The 24698-nt window shown below is 40.1% G+C and overlaps 1 protein-coding gene across 3 annotated transcripts in view; it reads left to right on the top strand.

The window, feature by feature from the left end:
* LOC308406966 (paired box protein Pax-7-like) overlaps positions 1–24698 on the top strand; it is a 142780-nt gene that overhangs the window by 20713 nt on the left and 97369 nt on the right. For all 3 annotated transcript variants that reach the window (XM_080898307.1, XM_080898309.1, XM_080898308.1), the window contains exon 5: positions 22999–23198. In XM_080898307.1, the coding sequence (XP_080754433.1) occupies positions 22999–23198 (200 nt within the window). The remainder of the gene's footprint in view (positions 1–22998; positions 23199–24698) is intronic.

The raw sequence follows: 24698 nt of genomic DNA, 5'->3' as shown, positions 1-24698 counted from the left end.
TATAGGTATGACAATATATTTAATATTTAGCATATCACACGACCTTCCTCTCAGTGCTGTGCAGTGTTGGGAAGGTTACTTTTAAAACGTATTCCATTACAGATTACAGAATACATGCCCCAAAATGTATTCTGTAACGTATTCCGTTACGTTACTCAATGAGAGTAACGTATTCTGAATACTTTGGATTACTTAATATATTATCATGCTTTTTACAACTACGTGAATGTAGTATTGCTGTGATTTATTACTGTTACTGAAGGTCCGCGGCTCTGAACGGGACCTCTGACTAATATGGCGGGTTCCGTGTCGGGCTCGTAGCCAAAAACTAGCTTTACTTTGTTGTCTAGGTCAACTTTTCTTGCGAGAGACAAAGAGAGGCGTTGAAAGGCTGCTCCAACTGAACTTATTGTTTCGGAGGAAAACGCGAACACGGTGTACAGTCGAGTCTTAATAGCTTACTTACAACTGGGCTCGTCAGGCACTCTTCTTGGCTGAGGTGGTTATTATATTTACATGCTTCCAGCTCCCGTTTTTGCTCAATGACAACTCATACTTTTCCACTCGCCTTTTTCTCCCTCCTCGCGCTCACAGACACATTTGTATACACATAACGTGTATGGCAGTCCATTCTCCCAGCAGCACGAACTACACTGCCCATGAGGCTACATTCTTTAGAGCTATGCTTGTAGCATTCTGCCTGTTAGCTTAGCACAACAACAACAAAAAGGCACTCTCTCACCCAGGAAACACACAGTAACAGAGAGAGAGAGAGAGCGTCACCCTGTAACCATGGCAACCGTAACGCTGCCGCCTGGAACAACAGAACGTAGCTGTCACACGAAACCCAAACAGTCCTGACCCACCACAATATGAAACAGGAAAGTACCGCCGTGTAATCCATTTATTTCAACAAAGTAACTGTATTCTAAATTCCACCTTTTTAAACGGTAACTGTAACAGAATACAGTTACTCATATTTTGTATTTTAAATACGTAACGGTGGTACATATATTCCGTTACTCCCCAACACTGGTGCTGTGTGATAAGTTTGCAAATAAATATTAACACAAGCCTAAACAAAGCCCTTGCTAATTTCCCTGCTGTTTTCCACGTTCTATGGGTTGGAGAAAATATGATTCTGATTCCAAAATGAATCTCAAGCAAGTGTAGCAAGTGTAGCTGAGAAAACTCAGCTGAAAATTTTAAACTGATGTACACTTCTACCTTATTTAAATCACCAACATCCACCAACACACATTCAGTAAACAAACTGACAGATGATTTTCTATCCAAAATCTCAGACATGATGGATAAGATTGCACTCAAAGGAGCTTGCAAAGAAAAGCGTCTGGACTTCTTTAAGTTACTTGAAGACGTTTCACCTCTCATCCGAGAAGCTTCTTCAGTTCTAAGCTCAAATGGTGGAGAGTCCCAGATATAAACCTAGTGGGAGTATCCCCCCACAGGGGGACAAAAGGACCCCTGATGATCCTCTAATCGCCTGAGACAAGGTGTGAAACTGGGTGTGGGTCCCAATCAGCCAGAGTTTCGGGTGAGTTCATTGTGAAACCAGGCCCCACCTTATCATGCAAATTCCTGAGATCAGATGGCCCAGGATGTGAGTGGGCGTTAAGGCGTCTGGGAAGGGATCTCAAAACTGGATTATAGAAGGCAGAGAGTTGGTGTCGTAAACCACCGCCTCTGTTCAAAGATGGTCGCTCACAGTGGACATAGATGGCTTCTTTCACTCCTCTTTCAAACCATCTGTCCTCTCTGTCCAAAATGTGAACATTGGCATCCTCGAAAGAGTGTCCTTTATCCTTAAGATGCAGATGGACTGCTGAGTCTTGTCCTGTGGAGGTGGCTCTTCTGTGTTGTGCCATGCGCTTATGAAGTGGCTGTTTGGTCTCTCCAATGTAGAGGTCTGGGCATTCCTCGCTGCACTGTACAGCATACACCACATCCGTGTGTGTGGGCTTCCGGTAAACTTCGATGTTGAGGTTGCCGTTCTCTTCAATGTGCACAGCGCAGTCCAGGAAAGGCAAACTTCAACATCGAAGTTTACCGGAAGCCCACACACACGGACCAGTACCTCCTGTAGACTCCCATCACCCTCTGGAACACAAACTTGGAGTAATTAGGACCCTACACCACCGGGCAGAACATGTTCCCTCTAAGCCTGAAGGAAAAAAGAAGGAACACACACATGTAAAGGAAGCACTCAAAACGTGCGGCTATCCTAAATGGGCGTTCTTAAAGTCAGCAAAGAGGCACAGAAAAGAAGATCAGACACCAGCGAGGGAGGATAAGAAAGACAGACGCAACAACATTGTCATCCCCTATGTAGCTGGTGTATCAGAAAAACTCAGGAGAGTTTTCTCCAAGCACGACATCCCAGTGTATTTCAGACCCAGCAACACGCTCAGACAAAAACTGGTTCACCCGAAAGACAAAACGCCAAAATACAGACATAACAATGTGGTGTATGCTGTACAGTGCAGCGAGGAATGCTCAGACCTCTACATTGGAGAGACCAAATAGCCACTTCACAAGCGCATGGCACAACACAGAAGAGCCACCTCCACAGGACAAGACTCAGCAGTCCATCTGCATCTTAAGGATAAAGGACACTCTTTCGAGGATGCCAATGTTCACATTTTGGACAGAGAGGACAGATGGTTTGAAAGAGGAGTGAAAGAAGCCACCTATGTCCACTGTGAGCGACCATCTTTGAACAGAGGCGGTGGTTTACGACACCAACTCTCTGCCTTCTATAATCCAGTTTTGAGATCCCTTCCCAGACGCCTTAACGCCCACTCACATCCTGGGCCATCTGATCTCAGGAATTTGCATGATAAGGTGGGGCCAGGTTTCACAATGAACTCACCCGAAACTCTGGCTGATTGGGACCCACACCCAGTTTCACACCTTGTCTCAGGCGATTAGAGGATCATCAGGGGTCCTTTTGTCCCCCTGTGGGGGGATACTCCCACTAGGTTTATATCTGGGACTCTCCACCATTTGAGCTTAGAACTGAAGAAGCTTCTCGGATGAGAGGTGAAACGTCTTCAAGTAACTTAAAGAAGTCCAGACGCTTTTCTTTGCAAGCTCCTTTGACTACGATGACCTGGATGACTGAGAACCTTCACAGATATAGTGAGAGTAACCCCCCACAGAGGGACAAAAGGACTGTGGGGGGTTACTCTCACTAGGTTTATATCTGGGACTCTCCACCATTTGACCTTAGAACTGAAGAAGCTTCTCGGGTGAGAGGTGAAACGTCTTCAAGTAACTTAAAGAAGTCCAGACGCTTTTCTTTGCAAGCTCCTTTGACTACGATGACCTGGATGACTGAGAACCTTCACAGACAGATAAGATTGCACCATTTAAGGTTAAAACTGTCTCTAGTAAAAAGAAGTCTCCGTGGAGAAGTGATCCACTGGTATGTAATGAAAAAAGAGAGTGCCAGCGCACTGAGAGAAAATGGCGGTAAAACTTGACCCCAGGTTCACTGCGAGATATATAAGGAGAGGCTGAATAAGTATCAACTAGCCATGAAGGATGCAATCATTTTTCTCTGAGATTATTCACAGAAACAACAATAATGCTAGGACATTATTTGCTACAGTGGAGAGATTAACTACTCCTAAGGTGGCAGTAGTCCCTGAATTAAGCTCCACCAGGTCCTGCAAGGAATTTGCCAGCTTCTTTACTGAAAAGATCTTGAAAATCAGAAGGTCAATCAGTACATTAGTTTCAACCCCAATACCGACGTTAAGCCCAATTAACACCTATGCAGAGAAAATGACTCACTTTCAAACAATAAATTAATCAAGCCTTGATAAAATTATTGAGAAACTAAGCTCTGCCACCTGCTGCTTGGATATATTACCAACAGGTTTTCTTAAAAAGGTCCTCCCAACCATCAGGGAGGATCTGATCCAAATAGTTAACGCTTCCCTCCTATCAGGTGTCTTTCCCAAAGCCTTAAAAACAGCAGTTATCAAACCAATATTAAAGAAGAAGAACCTAGACAGCACATTAATGCAAAACTATAGACCAGTCTCTAATCTTCCATTTATTGGTAAAATTATTGAAAAAGCTGTTTTCCAGCAGTTAAACAGCTTTCTCACAATGAACAACCGCTTTGATATTTATCAGTCTGGTTTGGTTTTTGTAGGCACCACAGCACCGAGACAGCCCTTGTCAAAGTGTTTAACGATATCCGTATAAATACTGACCGTAGTAAATCCACAGTATTGGTACTATTGGACCTTAGTGTGGCGTTTGACACCTTTGATCATGATATATTACTGGAACGCCTAGAGAGCTGGCTGGACTCTGGTACAGCACTCAACTGGTTCAAGTCCTACCTTAAGAACAGGAATTAGCCAATTTTCATCACAAAATATAGAAATCACATGCGGGGTCCCCCAGGGCTCCACCCTAGGGCTCCTCTTATTTAGCATTTGCATGCTCCCTTTAAGCTAGATTATAACCACCAATAATATCAACTACCACAATTATGCAGACGATACTCAACTTTATATCTCAATGTCACCAGGTGATGTTGAACTTATCCAAACTCTTAATAAATGCATTGAGCAAATTAACAACTGGATGTCTCATAATTTCCTTCAACTGAATAATAACAAAACTTTGGAGCCAAAAAAAAATCAACTAAATATCAGTAATCAGCTTAAACTCCAACTAGAAACTACTGACCAGGCCAGAAATGTAGGTGTAATAATGGACTCAGACCTGAACCTCCAGGGCAACATAAAAGTAATAACAAAGTCAGCCTTCTATCAGCTGATGAACATTTCTAGGATTAAAGGACTGATGACACAAGGAGACCTAGAAAAACTCATCCATACATTTATCTCTTTCCGCCTTGATTAATATAACAGTATCTTCACAGGTTTACCTAAAAAATCAATTAGACAACTGCAGCTGATCCAGAACGCTGCTGCTTGTGTTCTCACTAGAACCAAGAAAATAGAGCACATTACTCCAGTTCTAAAGTCATTACACTGGCTCCCTGTAGCTCAGAGAATAGACTTTAGAGTGCTCTTATTAGTTTATAAATCCTTGAATGGGTTAGCACCAGAGTACATTAGAGATCTGCTATCATGGTACAAACCATCCAGATCAGTCGGGTCCTCCAGCTCTAGTTTACTGACTGTCGCTAGAACCAGAACTAAACATGGAGAAACAGCTTTTAGTTTCTATGCTCCTCACATCTGGAACACACTATGCAAAGAATGCAAAGCTACAGAGACACTGAACTCTTTTAAGTCTAAAATTAAAACTTACTTATTTAGACTTATGAATAACTGATCCTATTATGGCTCTCTACTTGTTTGTTTTTAATTTTTCATATAAATTATTGTCTTGATTATTGTTTTATCATAAATGCTTTCTTGTAAATGTTTTCTTGTATTTTTACCTTTAAAGTGATTTATGTTCTATTTTATGTGTTTTATTTTAATCATGTAAAGCAAACCTTGAATTGCCTTGTGCTGAAAGCGTGCTATGCAAATAAAATTGCCTTGCCTTGCCTTGCCTAGTCATATATTTTGTAATGCTGAAAATCAGACATTTTCAGCACATTGGTCCACAATTCAATCGGACCACTCCTAACTAAAGGTCAAAATAGCGCCCATATAGTGCTCAATAAGCTTTAGTAAGATATTAAAGGGGCCCGGTAAATAAGATTGAGTCCTTGAATTGGTAGTATAGCATGTGTGTAAATGATAAATGGAATATGTAGTGCTTTTTAGACACACGCACACTCTAATGAATGCAAGGACACTTTGTCTGGAGCAGTTGGGGATCAAATCACCAACGTTTCAATTAGTAGATGTATCACTCTAAATTCTGACGCTGTCCAGCCAGGTGTTGAGGTGAATCCCACTGTTGGATTTGTTCTTTTTTTTTTTTTTTTTTTTTTTTTTTACCATAATACTCATGCTGTAGTTTGGTTTGACAAATTTCCTCCTGTTTGTAGATTTTTTTTTAAGAAACTACAGTTTGATTGCTCTGTATCATAGGCCTTAGCAGTAAGCTTAATGGTTAAATCCTTAGGGAAGCCTGACAGGTTTAGCTTTTGAGATGCATTTGCACCCATCTGGAGGTGAAGTTCAAATCATTATTTTGTTATTTTATTAAATGAAAGAAGCTTAGTATTATTGCTGCTTCTGGATAAAAGAAAAACTGGAACAGTTTCTATTAGTAATCCAAGCAGTCCTGGTGTCAAACTATGAAGACCATTTTTTACTGTGAGCTATAAACATTTGACATCAAACTGATTTATGACTGTATAATTCAGAGTGCATTTGACATATGACCCACATTTGCAAAATGGCGGCACGAGCAAAGATGGTACAAAGGAAAACCTCACCTGTTCCTCCATCTCCTACAAGCACATCAGAGCTTTTTAACCAAAATCTGTAAAGATGGTCAGCAAGCACAAATCACTTCATTTTCTTTGCACCACTCTGATTGTTAATCTACTTTCTTCCAAAATAAGATTATACCGTTACTCTTTAAAACTTTCTGCTTTCTTTAAGCCTGCAGCTGTCCAGAAGGCTTTACTGTGTCGAGAATATCTTAAGAGTTCCTCTTATTATTATATTTGCTCCCAGCTCTAATCTCTATCAGTATGTATATTGACAGTCTGCAATTTTTGTTTATGGCTATTTTTTTATCTACTAAATAAAGACATGCATGCCAGTGCCTGGGGAGGAAAGAAGATAAAGACTTTGCATTAATAGCAGTTTGCTAAGACATAATGCTCTGATAAAGCCAGCGTCTTTGTGTGGGCTGGATTGAGTTCAGTGCCAGTTCTGTGTAGCGTTTGTGCAAACTATGAGGCTTCTGTAACAGCTCCCATAGCTTTCGGGGAGACTATATTTTGTTGATGCAGTCAAATATTTTTCCATAGTTAAACGACAAAAGTTGGGATTTTTTTCATTCATTTTTCAAAGAAAGTGTGCAGAGTTTTTAAATCCTTTGGCAAATATTTTACTCACTGCTTTAACACGGCCTGTGCTGCACACACTCCACTCATGCTGCTTACTATACACTTTTGCTGCATTTGTTGTGACTAAATACTATTGTGAGGGAGCTGTATTGGAACAAAGGCAGGAACAATACTAAACTGTGTGAATGGGAGAGTCTGCAGAGGCGCAACAGCATCGCAGTGCTTCTCTGCTTCAGCTCGATTTTGCCCATTTGGGTTTGTATTTGAGGCCATTGTTGACAAAGCTGCTCCTGATGCCAACTGGCAGATTATATTGTACTTTCTGTTGTGTTCTTTGAATAATTTTTCAAACTTTGGCTTTGGCCTCAATTAGCTTAGTGTTTAAACCAGCAATTCAAGGACTTGTATTGTTGGTAAAGGCATACATAAATGAAAAGAGCCATCCCAGCAAAAATTAAATGAACCTCTAGCTGATTTTAGAGTAAACTTACACATTCAGGACGGAAGCAGCTAAGACTTCCTTGTCGGAATATTCTTAGTAGAGTTTGCAACATTTAATGAGGATTGTTCTTTAATTGCTGGTTTATTTTGGCTGGTAAACATTTATTTAACATGTATTTATGCTAATGACTGAGCATTGTCTAACCTTGCAAAATGAACTATGCTGAAACATTTAGATTCTTATATTTCAGTCTTTCACATAAACAATATTAGTTAAATATATGAACATGAATATTTTGTTCTGTCCCATAGCGCTGCACCATTTGACCTCCTTCATCCTTGATTATGCAGGCTGCACTTTGCTCGCTGCACAGCTTTAGTAAATCATTTTGGAAGTGTTTACTGAAATCTTGCAGAGTGTGACAGGGTCTTTTATTGCCTTTATGTCCAATGTCCCCCCGATGAGGTGCTTCTTCTATACCTATCACCCTCAAAAGGCCTCGGGAGGCTCCAGGGCAACTGTTATTTAAGAGAAGTCTACTTTGTACTAAGACAGGATGGCTAACCACTATGGGCAGAAATCTGTGCCATCAGAAACTGAATTTGAATAAGTTCAATTTGAATTTGAATTGCTCAGATTGAATCTGAATTGTAACTTGAATAAATGCTTTTGAAAACTGAATTTGAATTAGTCTAATTTGAAATTTAATTTATGGTTTGAAAATGATCATCACTAAATTGAAATTGAATTTTATATTTTGAAAATGAATTGATTTGCTTTGAAACTGCATTTTATCCTTTAAAAATTAAGCTCTCGAATAATTTCAGTTTCACTTCTCACCATTCAGTTTCAGTTCTACAATTCAATTTCAGTTCCAAAATTCAGTTTTTTGGAACTTACATCCGGTTCCGGTTCAAGCGCAGATTAATAGAGCTACGTTTTACTAGCGGACCGAAAGTGTTACCGACGGGAATCTACACCGTCTTGAGCTGAATTAAGACTTCAGAAGTCATTCGTCATGTCGAATGACCAGCGGATAAACTCTCAGGTTGGTAAATGTATTACATGTATAAGAACAAGCGTCATGTTAACAAATGATAGCCGTACAGTAACTGTTATGCTTATTGTAGCTGTTAGCTAAAAACGCTAATTTAGCGTAGTTTGCCCTGAATTCAGCTTTGACAAACAAATATGATCGACTGTTTCTAGTAGAATTCCAAAGTTCTTGTACCCTCTCAGAGTACCCCCTCTGTATGCTTGCAGAGACCCCTACAGTAGGGAAACATGCAAAACGGTGTCCAAACCTTTGTATTTTAGCTTTATTTATGTCTTACACAGCATCCCAACTCTTTAGCTAACTTAATAACTTTAGCTAACGTGAATAGTTAGTCTAATTCATTAGTGCAGCATTACTGGATCACCTCTGTTTGAAGTGATATAATGTGATATACAACTATCACTGTGTTTAACTACCATAATAATTCTTAGGGTACTGAGTGCATGCTTAATTAGATTTTTTTTTTTAAAGCATACTGCTCCATTAATATGTTTGACAGGCTGAAGTTGTCAGGTCACCTCCTAAATCGACCATCTTTTACAGGTGTTTTGTGCCAGAAATGGAGTATCCACTGAAGACTGAAGATACTGAATCTCTACGCCTTGCCATTGATCCCTCTTGTGCCTTCATCTAGACAAGAGACATTAACTTAACCACTCTCATATGCTCTGAACCTACATCACCTTCCCTGACAGTCGTAGCTTGGCTCATCTGAGGGTGAAATTATAAGAATGTGTTATTTTGCAAAGTGCTCTCTAGGGTTCCTAAATAAAATATGGCATTGAGGTCATTTCTTTTGAATTAATCCCTTCTTCTGAAATATAAGAACCTCTCCTGGTTTTAATGGCACTTTGGATTTCTTTACTTTCTGTTCCACTTCCAAACCCAAATAGATGCTGACAAGCTGACACAGTAACATGGAAGAGGGAAAGACGTTGGAAAGGACTACTACAAATAAACCTAATGCCTAACAATGAAAAGTGTAAAATAAGAACAATAATAATAATAATAATGAAGATAAAAGATGAAGTAACACATTTTTAGTATTTTATTTATTCCAAATGATCATCCAGATGTCTGTGACATGTGATGACAAACACCATAATGGAAGGCCTTAGTCATCACATGCTTAAACTCATCATATATTTTTGCATATGCTGAACAGGCAGTCAGACATGCTGTAACTGTGGGGTAGAAAACAGCATGAACACCATACGGCAGGTGTCTCAAACTCCAGTCCTCGAGGGCATGGAAAAGTTGCATGACACTTTGACCCTTGAGGACTGGAGTTTGAGACCCCTGTCATATGGAATATGACAGGTGTGGTTGAACTGCATGAAGACTGAAGTTTCTCTTCTCTTCTGGCAGGACAGGAATGTGGCCTTGTCCTGTGAGCCACTGTAAGGATGTACTTAGAGTAGAACTGGACTGTCACCGGCCTCAGGCTCTTCACCCTTTTCAAAGACAAAGCAGTCATTTAGATAAAATATTAGATATTGTTTACCTGTAAATGCACAAAGTAAATTTAGAAATGTAATTATTGTCAAGAGTGAACAAGCGCTGATAGTGTAATCTACAGCTGTGGCCAAACGTTTAGAGAATGAGAAGTGTTGTTTGCTTATTTACAAAGTTTGCTGTTTCAGTGATAGCTGTATATCATATTATATCACTTCAAACAGAGGTGATCCAGTAATGCTGCACTAATGAATTAGACTAACTATTCACTTTAGCTAAAGTTATTAAGTTAGCTAAAGAGTTGGGATGCTGTGTAAGACATAAATAAAGCTAAAATACAAAGGTTTGGGCACCGTTTTGCATGTTTCCCTACTGTAGGGGTCTCTGCAAGCATTCTGAGAGGGTACAAGATGACAACTTTGGAATTCTACTAGAAACAGTCGATCATATTTGTTTGTCAAAGCTGAATTCAGGGCAAACTACGCTAAATTAGCGTTTTTAGCTAACAGCTACAATAAGCATAAAAGTTACTGTACGGCTGTCTTTTCTTAACATGACGCTTGTTCTTATACATGTAATACATTTATTACCAACCTGAGAGTTTATCCGCTGGTCATTCGACATGACGAATGACTTCTGAAGTCTTAATGTAGATTCCCGTCGGTAACACTTTCGGTCCGCTAGTAAAACATAGCTCTATTAATCTGCGCTTGAACCGGAACCGGATGTAAGTTCCAAAAAACTGAATTTTGGAACTGAAATTGAATTGTAGAACTGAAACTGAATGGTGAGAAGTGAAACTGAAATTATTCGAGAGCTTAATTTTTAAAGGATAAAATGCAGTTTCAAAGCAAATCAATTCATTTTCAAAATATAAAATTCAATTTCAATTTAGTGATGATCATTTTCAAACCATAAATTAAATTTCAAATTAGACTAATTCAAATTCAGTTTTCAAAAGCATTTATTCAAGTTACAATTCAGATTCAATCTGAGCAATTCAAATTCAAATTGAATTTATTCAAATTCAGTTTCTGATGGCGCAGATTTCTGCCCATAAACCACAGCCAGCACCTCTCCATTTCACTTTATTCCCATTTGTTCATACACCTCCTAAATCTGTTTAGCTGCATAGGATAAGAACAAGTCAGCAAGTAGAACTTTGTACCCTCTTTTTTTAATTAGTCCATTAGAGCTGGTATATGGAATAAATGGTAGAAACTATACAGATGAAGGAAATCCTTTCTATGCTAAGCTGCTACAGTATCCATTAGATCACATGACTAAAACTTAAAAGTGTGCCATTAAATTAAGATTTCCTAATGGTATAGTCTCACTGTGGTATTGACAGAGTTAGGTTTTCCTGCTTTAAAATATATCTTAGTAATATTATGGCAGACTCCATAATTATGTGGATCTATCTGTATTGTCAGTATTGTATTTTCTTTTGTGTGCGTGTGTGATTTACATATCAGAAGATCTGTCAAAGTGTCCTTCAGCAAGATACTAAACCCTAAGTTGCCCCCAATGTGAGAATCAGTGTGGCTGTGTCTTAGCAAAGTGCTGTATGGATCATGTCATTTTGGGGGTGGCTGTAGCTCCCGAGGTAGAGCAGGCCATCTATTAATGGGAAGGTCCCTGGCTGTTGCAGTCTGCATGCCAAATATCCTTGGGCAAAATATCCTAGCAAGTTGCTCTCCAATGCCTGCAGTGGAGTATGCTCGATAGAGAACACTTAAGCATAGAAAAGGGCTTGTTTGAATGAGTGAAATGGGAGAGTAGAAAAGCACTATATTATTATCAGTCCATTTACCATAATTACTCTGTGACTACGGTTTGTAAAGACATTCTAAGTGCTAGATGATTTCAGGCATTTCTTTCTTTGCAGATGATTGTTGTTCTCAGGTGTGCCCATAGCCTAAGCAGGCTGTAAATAAATTGAGACAGTGAACAAAAGAGAGATGCTAACAGACCATTTATTTCTCACACATGCAAACACAACAGCAGAGGACCAAACAGCAACATTAATTTTCCATTCTGAGAAAAAAAAACGTTGTTTTCAATAATAAAATTCATTAACTGTTGAGCCAACAGTCTGTTTAACTGGTCAGAGACTATTGAGCTGAACTGAAAGCAGATCCTGGGTGTAATTACACTGGAACTAATATGATTTTCACAATGACCCATAATTAGTTTCATGTAGCTCTCCAGAGCAGTTAGTCTTTGTCCCCATGTCTTGGTCAAAATGGGGAACAATATCATGACTATTGTCCATCAGACTGACTGTTTTCACACTGCATTCTTCCAGCAAATGTCTTGCATTATATCTGGCATATCAAAATATTAATGTCTTAGAAGGCCTTTTCTGTGAACCCCAAACAGCTATTTATACCTCTGCAAACATATGACAGTTAGCTTTCACGTCTACATTTAGTAAGCCTAATGATTGGAATAGTTTGCTTCATATAGTTAAAGATTATTACAAATATATTCAATGATACAGTAAAGATAATACGCAAACATAAAATTTGTGATTTGTTTATAAAAAACATTTTATAAACATATGACAATTTTATGTTATGAAAATGTAAAATAATATATTTACCAAAATTTCTTTATTAAAAAAAGACAAGTTGTATATTTTAAAGGCTACTTTAAATTAGTCATAGGCAAAAAAATAAAACAAAAACAAAACGACAAATCCTCTTCTTTTTTCTTTGTGTTTTTCTTTCCTTGTGTTAAACATACCCCTCAATAATAGGAAATAAAATTCTCAAGAAAGGACATACTGTAATAAAAAAAAAATGTTCATGGGCTTATTGCATGGGCCTATTATTGTTAGAAGAAAATATACAAAATGTTTTCCCACCTAAAAGTATATTTAAATATGTACATTTTTCATAACGTATTATATAATGGATTTATCTTATTACGGGTATCCCATTAGGAAAATTGCATGAAGCTCTAGCAGACTTTTTTCATCATAACCTAACTGAAACATCTGGATCAAGGTGATTCAGCTTTAGAACGATCCTTTAAAATATAGCTATATGGCCCCATTCACCCATTCTCTCTCTCTCTCTCACACACACACACACACACACACACACACACACACACACACACACACACACACACACACACACACACACACACACACACACACACACATCCATACAGCACTTTCTTTGTGACTTTCCCAAGGGAGATGCACTGCATGTTGTTGTGTGCAATGAAAGATAAAACATAAAAGCTTGGATGTGTTTCAGTGCTGGTTGTATTCACTCTGTAACAAAAACGTGTCTCTTCTTGTGTTTGTTATAGCTGCACATGTGTAACCCTGTGTGTGAATGTGTGAGGGTGCATGTTTCTGGGGAGCTAAATCACACTCCCATTCTACAGATAAGTCATAGCATGCCAATCGGGAGATCTGGCGTGGACAAAGATGAAGTCCAGGTTTAGCCCCTCTATCGGCTCTAGGCGTCTGTCTCATTACCATAATCTCTGCTTTCCATTATCAGCTGAAAAGAGGAGCTGACCCTCCTGATCCACCGGCCTGTCAAACTTTAGTCTCATCCATGCTGGGGATTCTTATTGTGCTGCTTTCCAAAGCAAATATGGAGCTGCTGCTAGCATGTGATACCAAACCTCCAATGGTGTTCAAGATGCCATTTGCAACACTGCAGATCACACTGTGCTATGCAGTCTTTTTATTTACATGTCAAATTCAATGAAATTCTCAGTGAGTTACAGCCTTATATAAATTAATATAAATTAATTCTCATGTGCTGTATTTTATGTGCAATCTGTACTCTGGAGACAAATTCAAGTTGAATTATAGATACAGTTCCTCATCTTTTTGATTGTAATTTTCATGCAGTTTATGGAGCTTGTTTGTCACTAAAAGACTTTGTGTTACTGACTAAATTGCCTGTAGTGGTGGGAATGGTACATGAAAGTAGACTGGCATTTATATAGCACAAAATTTTATAGACATGTATAATCAGAACTTACCTAATCGTTAGAGCAAAAAGGTGCCATATTCAGGAAGTTCCACTCCATCTACCAAATATGTACATGAAACACATTTATTTTAAAATACACAATTTAGCCACAAGTGGATAGAGACAAAGAGATTGTTTTGGTATACTTATAAATACTAATAAACATTTGCTAATGACCAAATTGTGGTACTATAAAAAGTACTTCTAAAAGTTTTAATTACATTTCCATATCTGGCACACTCTACATTATGTTCTTCTTCAGTGAAACGGCGTGATGTCAGAAATCAAAGCAACAGAATGCTCTCACAACCTGGACAGACACAAACAGTCTGCAAGTATTGCTACTATTGTGTGGTGCACTTTAAAAATACTACTCATCATCTTTGCTGTTACAAAAACCATCAGCCTTAAAGTAACTGCTTTGGTAGTAAGGTGAATAAAAAAAAAGTAGGTATACAAGAAAAAATGCAAGCTTCTAGCCAGTTTTCTCAGCGAGGATGCTTCTTTTCTTTCACATTCCTCCTTTGCTGCCACCTCTGCCCTTCTCTTGCCCTAAATCCAGCAGCATGTGGAGGGAAAACAAATAGTCTATCCTGTCACAGCAGCACCCCGAGGACTCTGAGGTGCCTTTTGGAAAGTGATCCCAGTGGCCTCAAGTGTTGTCACGCTGAGTTAGTGCCAAATTGTCTACCCCACTCCTTCACAAACCTACCAGCTACAAATAAAACACATACGGTATATTGAGACTTACTTTAGAAATGTGGAGAAGTATAAATATAATTTTTTCATTATTATTTTTTACCTTGGTCTTCAGGAAAACAAACCTTAGAAGAGACTAAATGTTGAAAGAATTGATTTAATTAATGCAGCAGCATGTCCTGTGGCCACATGTAATCCATTGACAATTCTCTAGTGGGAGTGTTTGGCAGAGGGTTGGGGGGTGGGAGTTAGGGGGAATACAAAAACATATTCTCCCCGAGACTCTTCCAGTGGCCTGTACTGTGAACCTCACACTAATCCCGTAATTCCTTGTTTAATTAAACTTCATAGTCGACCCTGTAGTTGTCCAAGTCAGTTTAACAGGCCTTTTCTTTTTTTCTTTTACCACCAAGACCAACTTCTGAATGCGTTGAGATAAGTTAGTTGAATTCAGTTCGTACAAAAAAAATCAATAACCAGGCGCCTTGAGGCGACTTTTGTTGTGATTTGGCGCTATATAAATAAAATTGAATTGAATTGAATTGAATTGAAATATTCACAGCCAGAGCTCACAGTCAGTGTTGAGTACTGAATTACAATAGAATATCTGATAAGTATTTAAGACTAAATCGTCAGTATTGTGACAGAACTCTTTGTCATCAGGATACTTTTGGTCTTTAAAGGCCTCGCACATTTTACTCTCATGGAACAGAGTGAGCCATCTACACAGGCTTCATTACTGCTTTTCCTTTGTGTTACTTCATGCTTGTGGATGTATCTTAGGTCCATCTTCTTGAGTCTTACTGCCCAACCACTCTGAACACTGACAGACTGAAAATCCTTGCACCCTAGTGCTAAGCACACTAACGTAGCTGTTATTCTGCTAATGTGCTGTTCATGCCTTAACTTCTGTGCAAACTCACTGTCACAGTCACAGATCGAGGGTCAACTGTTCTGACAATTCTCACACATTTCTATCGTTCATCATACATCACATCTGAATTTAGAATTTTATAGTATAAGGTTTAATCCACAAATCCAGCCAACTTTTCCACGTTTGTGTAGTTTATCCTTATGACCAGATTGCACCATGTCTTCAACATCTTCTTACTTATCACCAGACTGTGTTTATGTTTTAAAGAGAAATAATTCCATTGTTACTGAAACCGATTCTACACATGGCATTTTGTAGAGGGTGTAGCAGCTGTTGCACTTTATCTTGAAAGAACAACTGTAATGTATGTGAACAACTGTAATCTTGACATATTTTACTTTTTTCTCAATATTGACTTTATATTTAAAAGGAGCGATTTAAAAAAAAATGTGGCACTTGTACCTATGCACCCTTTTCATATAATGAAGAACCCACAGTCATCAATATTCATTAAACATCTATCTATCTATCTATCTATCTATCTATCTATCTATCTATCTATCTATCTATCTATCTATCTATCTATCTATCTATCTATCTATCTATTGTATAGTACTTTATTCTATTTTTTATAGAATTTTATAGAATTTTATTTTATTTTGTATAGTATTTTGTTCTATTCAATTTTTTTTCTTAATTTTTGCTGCTCTTAAATTTGTACTGTCCACTTTCTGCTGTGGCCAAACAAATTTAGCACATGTGGGACTAATAAAGGTTTATCTTATCTTATCTTATTTTATCTTATCTTATCTTATCTTATCTTATCTTATCTCAGACTGAGTTTGGAAAATTTATTCCCTTTATGCTATGGAGGTCCACAGAGTGCACATTCGCGCCTCAACGCGTGTCCAAGAAAAATCCATTGCGCGTCAAAATCGTGAACCGGAAATGTGGGAGGAATGTGGGAGGAAGTTGTGCCAGACGGTATCTTTGCAAGATGGCAGCTGTCGAGCTAGCGCTTGAAGAGAGAGTCTCCCTTCTCTATGTACTGTGGAGAGCAGAGCAGCGGCGTAAAAAAAGACGTCCTCGCCGTACCTGGGTCCATCAGGTCCTCCAGAGGCGTGAGCAGTTTGGTGAGTTTCACCATTTGCTCCTGGATGATGGCCAATTCCAGCGATATCACCGCCTTTCACTCGGTCAGTTTGAGGACCTGCTTTCCCGCGTCGGTCCCAGAATCGCCCGCCTAGACACCAATTACAGGCGCTCAATCCCACCTGCAGAGCGCCTGTCCATCTGCCTGAGGTTAGTAAAAGTATTTAATACGGTAGTCCTTTATTGATACCTGTGCTAATATATGCTAAACCATCCATTTATACACTGCTAACATGGATGTGCTATGCTAACAGTGAATGCTCTCGGTGTTTACTGATAGCAAACTGTGGTACGGAAACGACTGTTTATAATATTTCTAGTGATACTCAGGTCTCATCAAGTCCTGATTTAATTCGATTTATGCTGTTATCAGTGTTTGCAATGATAGCATGGCTGTGGTGTCATATCAATGTATGCGCTCGGTGTTTGCTGATATCAAACTGTAGCATTAGGACCACTGAGTTAACCTTTGTAGTGATACTCACTCCTTTTTATTTAGACCTGGTTTAATTCTGGGATAGTTGAATATTTGTATATAATCACCGCAGACTGTTTTAGATTATATCTAATATATATCATGTAATTATCCTTATAATTACAAAATGTTTTATGTAAGATTTATGTTTTATAATTTGTAATTTTGGAATTTCAATAATGTATTTTGTAACTCCAGTACACATAATACTCATTTTAAACAATTTTGTCCAGGTTCCTTGCCACTGGGGACTCCTTCAGGACCATCGCATTCAGTTTTCGAGTTGGTGTGTCCACGGTGAGCCAGATCATCCCCCAGGTAGCGACGGCCATCTGGGACTGTCTAGTGGACGATTTCATGGCTGTGCCTTCAACTGAAGACTGGCGGTCCATCACAGAGGGATTCCAGGAGCGCTGGAACATCCCTCTGTGCTGTGGAGCTCTGGATGGGAAGCACGCCCAAAGGAACCCCATATATCATATAGGAGACACACACATTGATATACACTAAATATTTATTCCATTTCTTTTTTTGTGGTGCCCAAATTTATGCACCTGCTTGATTTTGTTTAAACAATTATTGCACACTTTCTGTAAATCCAGTGAACTTCTTTTCACTTCTCAAATATCACTGTATGTGTCTCCTATATGATATATTTAACTGACGTTTTTTATTGTAACAACGATTTATACAGGAAAATGATGGCTGTTAACAATGTTGCCCAAACTTTTGCATCCCACTGTATTAGTATATTTTGTCATTAGTATAACATGAAATAAATTCTACATGTGTCAAGTCTTGTGCCAACATTTGCTGTGTAGTAGAACTGAGACATTAGTCATTATAAAAATTTATTTGAAATAATATTAAAATTCTCACACAGAAAAACATTAAACATAAATATATAAAATATAAGTATTTACAGAGAGACAGGAATAAAAAGGACCCAGCTGCTCTCCAGAGCAGGAACAAGGCTGAGGAGGAAATGCTCCATTGGAGACTGGTGTGGCCTCTTCAGGGACTCCAGGATGGCCAGCTCCACCGCCGATGGACCGTCCTGGGACCCGTCCCTCATCTGCCTCGGAGCTGTCCTCCTCTGTGGGCCTGTAAAACAGCACAAAACACAAAGAAATGAGAAGACTGCTACTAGATTTTAATTTCAACATCAAAAAAAACCAAACAGGATATATAAACAATAAAATATATTCCTAAATGACAACATGCATAAAAGCAGAACGGTACGTCAGTGGGAAAATAGCGGTGGCTTGCTAGCTTTTGTGCGGCTTCCCCGGGTCAGTGAAAACTTTCAAAAGAGAAATGAATGAACTTACCAGGTTGCCCGATCTCTTCACATATCTTCCTCCAAGCTCGGTCCTTTTTATTCCTGTCTCAGTACAGAAAGCAGCTGGTGTCGTACAGCTCCGGGTTGTTTGCTACGGCATTGATTAGCCTTCCCTCCATTGAAGTATGAAGGGCTGGATCTGCCCCTTTGACCTAGGTCACAGCCACGTCACCAGGCTCCTGATTGGTTGTCGCGGCGCGATTTGACGCTGGAGTTCAGATTTTTCCAACTCGAGCGGTAGACGCGAAACGCGCGTATGCACAAAATGCAACACAAAAACTCACGTGTGTGGTTTTATTCGCGAGTCAAACGCGCCAGATGTGCTACACTGATGCGCACTTCATGCGTTTTCGCATTTTCGCGACGAAATCTGCTTCCGAATTTTCGTGGGACCTGCAATCACGTGTCATTGCGCTTTTCCATTCACTTTACATGTAAACCTGACGCTCTATTCGCGTCCATCGCGTTCGGTGTGAACACACCGTTACACTGCCCTAAATAAATATCTTAGAAATATGGTGTTCAACCAAATAATCTGGATAACATTACCTTGGTGTCCAGTAATACTGTGAGGAATCAATGATTTTTTACCAGGTATGCCCTTCAATGTGTATATTACACAGGTATGTAGAACTGCATTACATTTCTGAAACTTCTCAACACTTAGAAACATCCTGTCTCAGAGGGATGATGAAAAACTAGTTCATTCATTTATTACTTCTAGGGTGGACTACTGTCAATCATTATTATCAGGTTGCCCTAAAGACTTCCTGACTCCCAGTAGATGTCTTTGACTAGACTGCAGGCTTACTTGTGGTTCCTAGAATGTTTAAAAGTAGAATGGGAAGCAGAGCCTTCAGCTTTCAGGCCAATCTTCTGTGGAACTAGTTCCCAGTTTGGAGTCAGGAGACAGATACCCTCTCTACTTTCAAGATTCGGTTTAAAGCTTTCCTTTGATAAAGCATATGGTTATAGCTGGATCAGGTGACCCTGAATCCTTCTTTAGTTGTGCTGCAATTTTTATTAACTGTGTGTTTATATACCAATCTGCATTTAATCATTAGTTATTATAATTCTTGGACTCTCTTCCATACCGAGTCTTTTGTCACTATGGCTCTGCATCGGGGTCTGGATCTGCTGGAGGTTCTTCCAACCTTTAGTGGGTGGACCGAGGTGGACACAGTTTTTAATATCCTCAGGGAAGAGGTTGTCATAGAACGAGTCGTCGTCAAACACCACTTCATAGAACTTAGCCGTGGTTAGCACCACATTTGCTCTGGTAATAATGGCCATTCTTGTATTTACAGATCAGTTTCTGACCCACTGCCAGCTCCTGCATGGCAGCTTTGCTGCGCTGAGATATGGCTGGTGCTCTGTGTCTGTGGCTAACAGGACTTTGTCTCTTTGCAAGCATCTGCACAGACAGCATGCTAACACAAAGCTAGCCAAGAACCCAGAATGATGTTAAAGCTGAGTGTATGCTGACTTCAGCCTAGCAGCCAGAGCCTGATCTTGAGCAGGTAACAAAGGCAGTGATAAGCAGTCAAGCCTTTTATCACCTTTTACCTATTCATGTTCCTAAAGCAGAATCACTGCAGTGATTGCTTTGAAGTCTCTTTGGGCTGTTTTTCCAACTTTGCTTTGATTTGTTAGTTTTATGTTCAAACATAAACAACAAAACAAAGGCTGTATGTGTGTTCTCAATATGAGAGGAATTTGTGCTGTTGTGAATGGTAAATGTACGGATTCTTATATAGTGCTTTTCTAATCTCCTGGAGTACTCAAAGCGCTGTATACAACATGCCGCATTCACCCATACACACCCACTCACACAAGCACTCTATGCTTTGTCAGTACTTTCTAACTAATATACACTCATACGCATTCATACTCAGATGGATGCTTTGGAGAGCAAGTGGGGGTTAGTATCTTGCCCATGGATATTTGGTATGCAGACTGGGGGAGCCAGGAATCGTTCGACCTGCTCTACCTCCTGAGCTACATTACCTACAGGGTGGGCCATTTATATGGATACACCGTAATAAAATGGGAATGGTTGGCGATATTAAAGTTCTGTTTGTGGCACATTAGTATATGTGAGGGGGCAAACTCCTCAAGATCGGTGTTGACCATGGTGGCCATTTAGAAGTCGGCCATCTTGGATAGAACTTTTGTTTTTTCAATAGGAAGAGGGCCATGTGACACATCAAACTTATTGGTAATGTCACAAGAAAAACAATGGTGTGCTTGGTTTCATCCATCCATTCATTCGCTTCCGCTAACCCTTTTCAGGGTTGCGGGGGGCGCTGGAGCCTATCCCAGCTGTCATAGGGCGAGAGGCGGGAGTACACTCTGGACAGGTCGCATTCACTCGCACATTCACACCTAGTGGCAATTTGGATTATCCAATTAACCTATCCTCACAAGTTGCATATCTTTGGACGGTGGGAGGAAGCCGGAGTACCCGGAGGGAACCCACGCAAACACGGGTAGAACATGCAAACTCCACACAGAAAGACCCCGGCCTGATGGTGGAATTGAACTCAGGACCTTCTTGCTGTGCAGCAACAGTGCTAACCACGGTACCACCGTGCTGCTTGGTTTCAACGTAACTTTATTCTTTCATGAGTTATTTACAAGTAACTTTGTTCACAGCCATTGACATGTTGAAGAGGTTAACACGTGAGGAGCGGATCAAAATTGTGTTGATATCTGGTAAACGCAGTAATCGGGTCATTGCAGCAAGACAATGCAATACACCCTATGAGACCACCCATCTCCCATGCTACAGTTAGTAAACTGCTTGCTAAGTTTCGTGAAACTGGTTCAGTGTCGGATTTGCCAAAATGTGGATGCAAGAAAACTGTCACTAATGAAGAAACATCAGTGGCTGTCCTAGTTTCATTCAGCAAGAGCCCACAGCGTAGCACTCGCCGCATGTCACTGGAGAGTGGCATTAGTCAAACATCCCTTTGGTGGATATTAGCTACTCACAAATGGCACCCTTACAAACTCCAGCTACTGCAGCATCTCAACGAGGATGACCAGATCGGTGCACAGAATTTACAGAATGGGCAAAACAAAAATTGGAACAGGACCCTGAGTTTACGCAGAAGATTTTGTTCAGTGATGAGGCAAACTTTTATGTGAATGGTGAAGTTAACAAACAAAACCACTGCTATTGGTCTGACACTAACCCACATTGGATGGATCCCTCCAAGACTGTTGGACCAACAAAAGTGATGGTTTGGTGTAGTATATGGGGTACAACGATAGTGGGTCCATTCTTCATCAATGAAAACCTCAAGGCCACTGGATATTTGAAATTGCTACATGATGATGTGTTTCCCTCTTTATGCACTGAAGCTGGCACGTTCCCTGATTTTTTCCAGCAAGATGGTGCACCACCACAGTATGGGTGCCAGGGCCGAGCATTCCTAGATGAACAGTTTCCTGGAAAGTGGATTGGTCTTTGTGGGCCAGTTGAATGCCCCCCAAGGTCTCCCAATCTGACCCCCTTAGACTTTTATCTTTGGGGTCATCTGAAGGCAATTGTCTATGGTGTGAAGATACGAGATGTGCAGCACCTGAAACTACGGATACTGGATGCCTGTGCTGGCATTTCTCCTGCGGTGTTGCTATCAGTGTGTGAAGAGTGGGAGAAGAGGGTTGCATTGAGAATCCAACACAATGCGCAGCACATTGAACACATTTTATAAGTGGTCAGAAACTTGTAAATAACTCATAAAAGAATAAAGTTACGTTGAAACCAAGCACACCATTGTTTTTCTTGTGACATTACCAATAAGTTTGATGTGTCACATGGCCCTCTTCCTATTGAAAAAACAAAAGTTCTATCCAAGATGGCCGACTTCTAAATGGCCACCATGGTCACCACCCATCTTGAGGAGTTTGCCCCCTCACATATGTGCCACAAACAGGACTTTAATATCACCAACCATTCCCATTTTATTATGGTGTATCCATATAAATGGGCCACCCTGTACATTACCATGAAATGGTAATTATGTTTCAGTGCATTTCAGGTCATTTTAGTGAATAATACCAAAGTAATAGTGTAAAGACTTATCCTGTTCTTCTTAATTAATAATGGTTTAATTTACCATCCTTGCATAGTGAGTTTCAGTTTCTTTTTTCTGGGCAAAGGTTTCTGATTCCAAAATGTAAAACAACAAGGTTTAACAAAAAGGAACAGATAAAGGAACCTGAAGCGGAACCTTTGTTTTGAGAGCAGACTTTATAAATTAACAGCATTTCAAATTAGTTCATGAAGAGAGGGTATCTTCATGGAAGTTCAAACTTTATGCTAATGACTTTTAAATATGAGGTTATGGTTAGCATCCCATTGCAACTATAAATTTTGGCAATTTGTTTGTAATTCTCAGTTGTCCTGTGAATATTCTGCATTAATACATGTTCACAAAAACATGATGACTAAAGTCTTCCTAAATGCTCTAAATACCTTCGTATTTACCTTGTGCTTATTCAGGCAGCCGGATGGATGAATCGTCAGATGTGGAATCAGAGCCTGACCTTCCACTGAAGAGGAAACAGCGTAGGAGTCGGACTACTTTCACAGCGGAGCAGCTGGAGGAGCTGGAGAAGGCTTTTGAAAGAACACATTATCCTGATATTTACACTAGAGAGGAGCTGGCCCAGAGAACAAAACTTACTGAGGCCAGGGTCCAGGTAATGCATTAGTATTCAACTATCCATTAATCCATAGATCTCTCCAGCCACGCGACATCTGTCTATTTTTCATTCAAATCAAATCAAATCAAATCAAATCACTTTTATTGTCACATCACATGTGCAGGTACATTGGTACAGCACATGTGAGTGAAATTCTTGTGTGCGAGCTTCACAAGCAACAGAGTTGTGCAAATACAATAATGTAAACAAGCAAAATACAAGAATGGCTACATCTGAAACTAATAAATATAATAGTATATGCATTTCTGGATGTGTATACTAAATATTTTTCTACGTGTGTGTGTGTGTGTGTGTGTGTACACATATTTTACAAATTAAATAGAGTAAACAATAAATAAAATATATAAAATAAAATATACAGAGTGAGACATGTGCAAAACAGTGGCGTTACTGTACAGTATGGAGTGCATAATGTTAAAGTTCCAGTAGTGAAACTGAGGTGTCTATGAAGTGTTCAGCAGTCTGATGGCCTGATGGAAAAAGCTGTCTCTCAGTCTGCTGGTACGGGACCGGATGCTGCAGAACCTCCTTCCTGATGGAAGTAGTCTGAACAGTTTATGGCTGGGGTGACTGGAGTCCTTGATGATCCTCCCCGCTTTCCTCAGGCACCGCTTCCTGTAGATGTCTTGGAGTGAGGGAAGCTCACCTCCAATTATCCGTTCAGAGCACCGCACTACTCGCTGGAGAGCTTTGCAGTTGTAGGCGGTGCTGTTGCCATACCAGGTGGTGATGCATCCAGTGAGGATGCTCTCAATGGCACAGTGATAGAAGGTCCTGAGGATGCGGGGGCTCATGCCGAATCTTTTCAGTCTCCTGAGAAAGAAGAGGCGCTGCTGCGCCTTCTTCACTGTTTTGTTTGTGTGTACTGACCACGTAAGATCCTCAGCCAGATGTACACCAAGGAACCGGAAGCTGCTCACTCTCTCCACAGCAGCGCCGTTGATGGTGATGGGGGTGTGTACTTCTCTGCACCTCCGGAAGTCCACTATCAACTCCTTTGTCTTTGCGACGTTGAGGGTGAGATGGTTGTCTTGACACCAGTGGGTCAGGGCGCTGACCTCCTCCCTGTAAGCTGTCTCATCACTGTTGGTGATAAGACCCACCACTGTAGTGTCGTCCGCAAACTTCACAATGATGTTGGAGTTGTTAGTGGCCGTGCAGTTGTAGGTGTAGAGTGAGTACAGGAGAGGGCTCAGTACACACCCCTGTGGAGCACCAGTGTTCAGTGTGACGGGGGATGAGGTGATGCTGCCCAGTCTGACCACTTGGCGTCTGTCAGACAGGAAGCTAAGGATCCAGCTGCAGAGGGAGCTGCTCAGTCCTAGATCCTGCAGTTTCCTGTCCAGCTTCGAGGGAACGATGGTATTGAATGCTGAGCTGTAATCTACAAACAGCATTCTCACATACGTGTCTCTCTTCTCCAGGTGTGACAGGGCAGTATGTAGTGTCAGGGCTATGGCATCATCAGTGGACCTG

This window comes from Rhamphochromis sp. 'chilingali' (assembly GCF_963969265.1).
Source record: "Rhamphochromis sp. 'chilingali' genome assembly, chromosome: 12".
Lineage (NCBI taxonomy): Eukaryota > Metazoa > Chordata > Actinopteri > Cichliformes > Cichlidae > Rhamphochromis > Rhamphochromis sp. 'chilingali'.
The sequence above is the reverse complement of the archived record's forward strand: the minus strand, read 5'-3'. Positions and strand labels throughout refer to the sequence as shown.